The sequence below is a fragment of the Malurus melanocephalus genome, unplaced genomic scaffold (genome assembly GCF_030028575.1).
Source record: "Malurus melanocephalus ecotype Western Australia unplaced genomic scaffold, MMel_1.1 scaffold_227, whole genome shotgun sequence".
NCBI classification, from domain to species: domain Eukaryota; kingdom Metazoa; phylum Chordata; class Aves; order Passeriformes; family Maluridae; genus Malurus; species Malurus melanocephalus.
The window spans coordinates 1,135,044-1,140,814 of NW_026623459.1; the positions used below are offsets into that span (position 1 = coordinate 1,135,044).

The 5,771-nt window shown below is 37.9% G+C and overlaps 1 protein-coding gene across 1 annotated transcript in view; it reads right to left on the reverse strand.

Moving 5' to 3' along the window:
• FREM1 (FRAS1 related extracellular matrix 1) overlaps positions 1–5,771 on the reverse strand; it is a 64,327-nt gene continuing 58,556 nt past the window's right edge. The window contains exons 36-37 of the mRNA XM_057374504.1: positions 3,541–3,626; positions 1–2,136 (exon numbers count right to left, since the gene is read on the reverse strand). Coding sequence (XP_057230487.1) covers positions 1,937–2,136; positions 3,541–3,626 — 286 coding nt within the window. The 3' untranslated portion in view covers positions 1–1,936. The remainder of the gene's footprint in view (positions 2,137–3,540; positions 3,627–5,771) is intronic.

Sequence of the window (5,771 nt, forward strand, 5' to 3'; positions counted from 1 at the left end):
AAAANAAAAGCCCTAAAGAAATAAAAGGTTATGTCTCAGTCAGTTTTCCCTGGATTTCCAGAACATTCCATTAAGAGATATCAAGAGCGCTTTTTTAGATGCTAATTTTTTCTGTAGGGAAAACTGTCAGAAATAAAATCAGGTCTAAAATCAGGTACTCGGGAGTACTTTGTTTGGAGACAAGTAGTATGTCTATATTGATCTAGAAAACCCCTTAAACAAAAGCATTTGTGCCTAGCAAAAGTGCGTAGAAGTTTGCCGTAAATATTACCATGGAGATAAAAAGAGATAAATCCTGGAATATTTTTGTCTGCATCTGTTGATAGCAACAACAAAGGTGAGAAGGTTCTGTCCCCAGTACATTTTTCTCTGATTTTGCAATGCRATCATATTTACTGGCAACAGTCCTTTCAGGAAGGTTCTTTCCTATGCACATGGACTGTTGAGCTCCTCACATTTTGATTTAACTTGTCACAGGTAAGGAGGAAGGATAGTAACCCATGCATGCCAGAGGCAAGGAGGGGGAACATATAACCCCAGACAGTAGAGGTGATTCTGGTCCATCCATCTCTTGCAAGACTGAGATATTACTATGAAGAACCCCAGAAGGAAGTTTTACAGCTCTGGTGCAAAATTGAGCTGAAGGCTGGCTAAATAGAGAAGCAAGGGGAGGATTGCTGGCAGCAGGCAGGCAGATGGAAAGGATGGGAGTTCATAGGTACAGGGCAAATTGACTCTACTCAGTATGAAACTAACTGTCACGCACCCTGGCTCCTCTTGAGAGGAGCTTTAATTTTTTTTTTTGTTTGTTTTTTTTAGGAAGCCAATACCTGGATCCTCATGTTTTGGGGGTTTTTTTATAATTTTAAGGCTGGCAGTAAAAAGGACCAAAAGCAAGCTTTTGACAGGTCAAATATAAATTTACTATAATGTTACAAAATGGTTATATTGCAACTCTATAATGTCTAAAATAATAAGTTCTGGCCAGCTGTTTTTTTCCTATTAATTGCTGGGSTTTAAGCCTTTCTCAGAAATAAATCTGGATTTTTAAATATTRTTTTTAAAAACCTCAAATCCCTAATAAGTACTTAGATTAATACTTTTCAAAAGCCATAGCTGCTTTACTACAAAATATGTCTCATGATTACACTGGTTTATACACACATACAAATCCTATTGATGTTCATATATCAGTGAATATCCCAAGATAATATTCTAGGATTAAGTTTCCGTATTTTTTTTAAATAAATCATTTGCTATAACATTGAATTTAGAGATGTCCCATTATTTAATTACACTAAAAATTACAGCACTATTTGAAAAAAAAAAAAAAAAAAAAAAAATTTGCTTAGGAATGTGAAACAGATGCAACTCTGTGTGGGCAGATCCATTACGTTCTGAAGCTGGCCTTGGGAGGCTTTGCTCCTCTTTGGTACACTGTCACCAGCCAAAGTCCAGCCATTTGTGCTTTTGTAAGCCATTGTATTAGAGATCCTCATCCCCCAAGAGGATCTGTTTTTAGCCAACTGTCTGTCCTCATTTCCATCCCCAGCAGTCTTCCTCTCTTTGTGACTGCAGGGTAAAACTGAGGTTTACAACCCCTCCTTAAGAGAAAAGCAAATCAACTGACGTGGTGCTTTCTTTAAAARAAAAACTACTTTTACACAGAAATGTGATGAAAGCCTTGAGACCCCACTCTTTGGTATAAAAATATGTCTGAGTAAGTGACAGATCAAMGTCTCTGGGGAGTTTTCAAAACCTTAACCTGTACTTAATTTTTGCAATCTATCTCTATTCCTTGGTTAGAGGCCAGCTGCATCTGCATATCTGGCAGCACGTAAAATAAGACRTTCTGAAAATTAGGACAGTTCTAACTGCAGACAATATACTGAAATAGCATCAATGTCCATGTGCTTTCRGCAGAATCCTCCATCCATTACAACTTTCTTGAACAGACATAGCTGCTTGGTTTGACCTTTTTGCAGTCAGTTGCTTGCCATTTTCCTCGCTTCTGCACAAATACACAATTTCTTCCTCTCACTGGAAAATGGTAGGACCCTCTTCTCCAGTTCATGTAGGTTACAGATTCTCCTCCATTCCACTCCCAATGTCCAGGATTGACTTGGTCATTCAAACCTGTGTGAAAKCAGTAAGATTAAATCAGGGATGTTTATTGTCACTGGAGCCCGATGACAAGAGTCATATTGTTCTATATGTTCTTCTTCATTGAAAAATGCACACAAATTCATGCTGAGAGAAAAAAAAATCTGGTACAACAGAGGCAAAATACAATTTAGTAAATAATTAGGCCACTTGAATCACAAATAGGGGCCTAAGAGTAAAGGAAAATAACTTTTCTGCAGTAGTGTGTATCTAAAATGGTTTTCTTCTGCTTATGTCTATTACATGTCTGTCACCTCATAGGTTTCTCTTTTGATGCTTGAAATAGCAAGGAAAATATTAAATTGTGGTCTGGGCAGTATCAGATGCCTTCAGATTTCTTCTGAATATAAAAATCTGCAGATCTTTGTGGACCTTGTTTACACTGTCTAAATTAATATTTTTAAAATTAGCTTGTGTTAATTAGTTAGTAAAACATAAAACATGTATTTTCCCGTAGTCTCTGAGTTACTAAGACCAATATGTGTGGCATCATTTCAAACATGATACGTCTTATTAGGAGAAACGAAGATAAGAAAATTGGCATAACACTCTTGTAGTCTTTATCTTTGTCAGCAAAGCTTTTTCAGGTTAACAGAATAATACTGTTAAACATGRTCAAAAACTAACTGTATTTTTTAAAGTTAATTTAGTATAGCTAGTAAATCCRTCTCAAAAAATTACTAAAAGCTGATAATTGCAGTTCAGTATCAGAGAAAAAGAACCAGCCTGAGGACAGTATAGCAGAAAAAGGAGGGTTAGAAGAAAGCAATAACACTAGTATACAAGCTAAGGCAGTCATTCACAGAAAAGAAGTACTAGGAAAACCCGTCCAAATTATTTCTATTTCTTATTTAATGTAAAGTGGCTAATAAGAAATAGCTAAATCTGAAATGATGGARTGAAATGTTCTTTTAGCTTATCATCTAATTAATTCTTAAAACTTCTAACACAMGATGACACCATTAAATTAACCGTAATATAAATAATTAAAACAAAACAAAAGAAAAAGCTAAATTAGCRATAAAGTAAAAGTCAAAACAAAGATGAGATAAATGAAAGTGTAGAAGCTGCACCAGAAGTATTTTCATCAGTTTGTGTGGAAGCTTTTTATCAGCTTGTGTAGGAAAGGTTTCAAGACAAAAATGTTTCAAGTCCAGCAACAGGCACACGATAAACTCATCTTTTTGATTAAAACTAATAAAAGTGGCCAGGTAAATTTTAGCTTTTGGTTTATGCTTTGCTCTGAAATAGTAACAGCAGCAGAAATTTGATAATACAGTGTTTGAAAWCTGAGCTTGAACTGCTGCAGCAGTTTCTGCTTTTCAAGGTGCATAGGACCTATAATCTGCAGAGGAGGCTGGCAGACAATATACTTGCCTATCCAAAAGGGAATCCTCCCACTGAAGTCCCACAGCCATTGCATGTGTTGTTCATTAGTCACACTTGTTAGACTCCCCTGGTACCTAGGCTCAACGAGAGAGGACARAGTAATTAGCATTCCACAGAGTGACAGACAGCTTCCATCAGCTTATCAACAACAGGCGTTGATTCCAGTATAAAGCATATAAATAACAAGTCACAACTTGCTTCAGCTGTGCCTTAGGAAACCACAGCTTACTGTCACAAAGGAATAAGTACATGAAGATGAAATCTTAAAATTGTGGATTACTTGGAGGGGAATCAAAGCCCTAGTCTGATTTTTCTGAGAGAAAAGTTAAATCAGCTGGGTGACTGAAGGAAATGTGTACAGGAAATACGTGCCTCATAGTCACAAAACTGTTTTAAACCATTGGCACAATTATTGATACATTATTTTCCATAAAATAACGAACTTCCTACACTGAAATCCAAGTGTAGGAGMAAGATACAGTTTCACCTATTTGGTAGAAGAGAAGGAGATATCTTTAAAATCATGTTTTGACAAGACTGAAGTTTTGAATAACACATTTAAGTGGTAATGTGGTTATGAGAAGTAATAATAAAATCACAAAATCATACAATGTCCTGAGTTGGAASGGACCCACAAGGATCATTAAAATGTAACTCTCAGCCCTGCACAGGGCAGCCCCAAGAGTCATACCCTGTGCCTGAGAGCATTGTTCAGCACTTCTTGAACTCTGTCTGGCCTGGTGCTGTGACCAYCTCCCTGGGGAGGTTGTTCCAGTGCCCCACCACCTTCTGAGTGAAGAACTTCCTCATAATACCTAATTTAAATCTCTCTTGTCATAGTAACACATGCATTCTCTCAAACATTTTACGCATTTAGTTGTTTTTGACAATATTTGGGTTATTACATCATTTCCCTCCATTTCTTTCCTTCCCCTCTATCCCACCCCCTTTCTTTTTTTGTGTTTTCATCCTTTTCAATCTTGGCTTTCCGTTGAGACACTCTGGTTCTCCATCTGCCTGTGAACCTGCATTCAGTAAATGTAGATACACTAGGTTTCCCCATTTGCTCATCACAATATATTTGGTATCTGAAAAGGCTTTGAAAAGCAACTCATTCTTCAGAGGGTTGTCTGTAATGGTACARTTAGTTCAGATTGGAGAGTAGTTGTGGTGTGTATTAAGCAGACTATTTCTGAATTAAATCAATTCAGATTTATAAGCATAAGCTCTGCTGTGTTTGTACTTTTAGGATGTTCCAAGGGTGGCTTTGCAAACRCTAACCAGTGAGTGGCCTTGCCACTGACAAGCCTTCCAACTAGTGCCAAATATACAAACACCAGCAGGCTGCTCTWAAGCCATTTTGACATCAGGCCAAATCTTTAGGCACTAAGAAACAAATTACATTCGTCACATTTGCTGGGAGCTGTCAGCCCTCAGTCGTTCCACTTTCTCATTTATCCACCTTTGTGTCTGCATTGATATCCTATCACCTTTTTACATATCACACCTGCTGTTGCCATCCCTCTGATCCTGAGCCTCTGGTGCTGACATTTCTGTTATCCMATGTTTCTGACTGCCACTCAGTCTAAAAGTGATGCCAACCCCTTCAAACTCCCAGAATATCCCAGGTGATGGTTGATGGGGCCAAAGGAAAAAAAAAAAAACCCTGCTCATAAAAAATGTTTTAAGAGAACAAAAATACCACCTTTCAAACAGCWGAGTAAGTAAATGATTTTCTGAGGATTTTGCTAGTTTCATTACTTTTGACAGATAACAGAAACAGAAGATCACTATTGCTCCAGATGAAGTCAGAAGGCTGCCCTCTTTAAGAACTGAGACAAAAACAAGGCCTCAAAAATGGCATGACAGACTTGATTTCACTGTGGAGACCATGAACAGGTGTTGGGGTGAAAGCCTGCTGCCCAGTTAGATATCCATGCCTGGAGCTCCMTTCCTGTTACTACCCTGTATATCTTCTAAGAGTACTGATTCCATGGATTCCATATGATGCTGCATAAGCTAGGGAAATAGRAAAAAATCAGGTAAGGACGAATTCAAAGTAATAGTCCGCAATATTTTGCTCGGCCCCTCCTGCACAAAATCTGGACCACTCCTTAATCTGGGCTCACATGGTCAGAATATGAAATRAATTCATCGTGTTCCTGAGGGGGCATGCTCCTGCTGCCAAGGTCTCCTGCACTATTCCTGCAGGGCAGCCA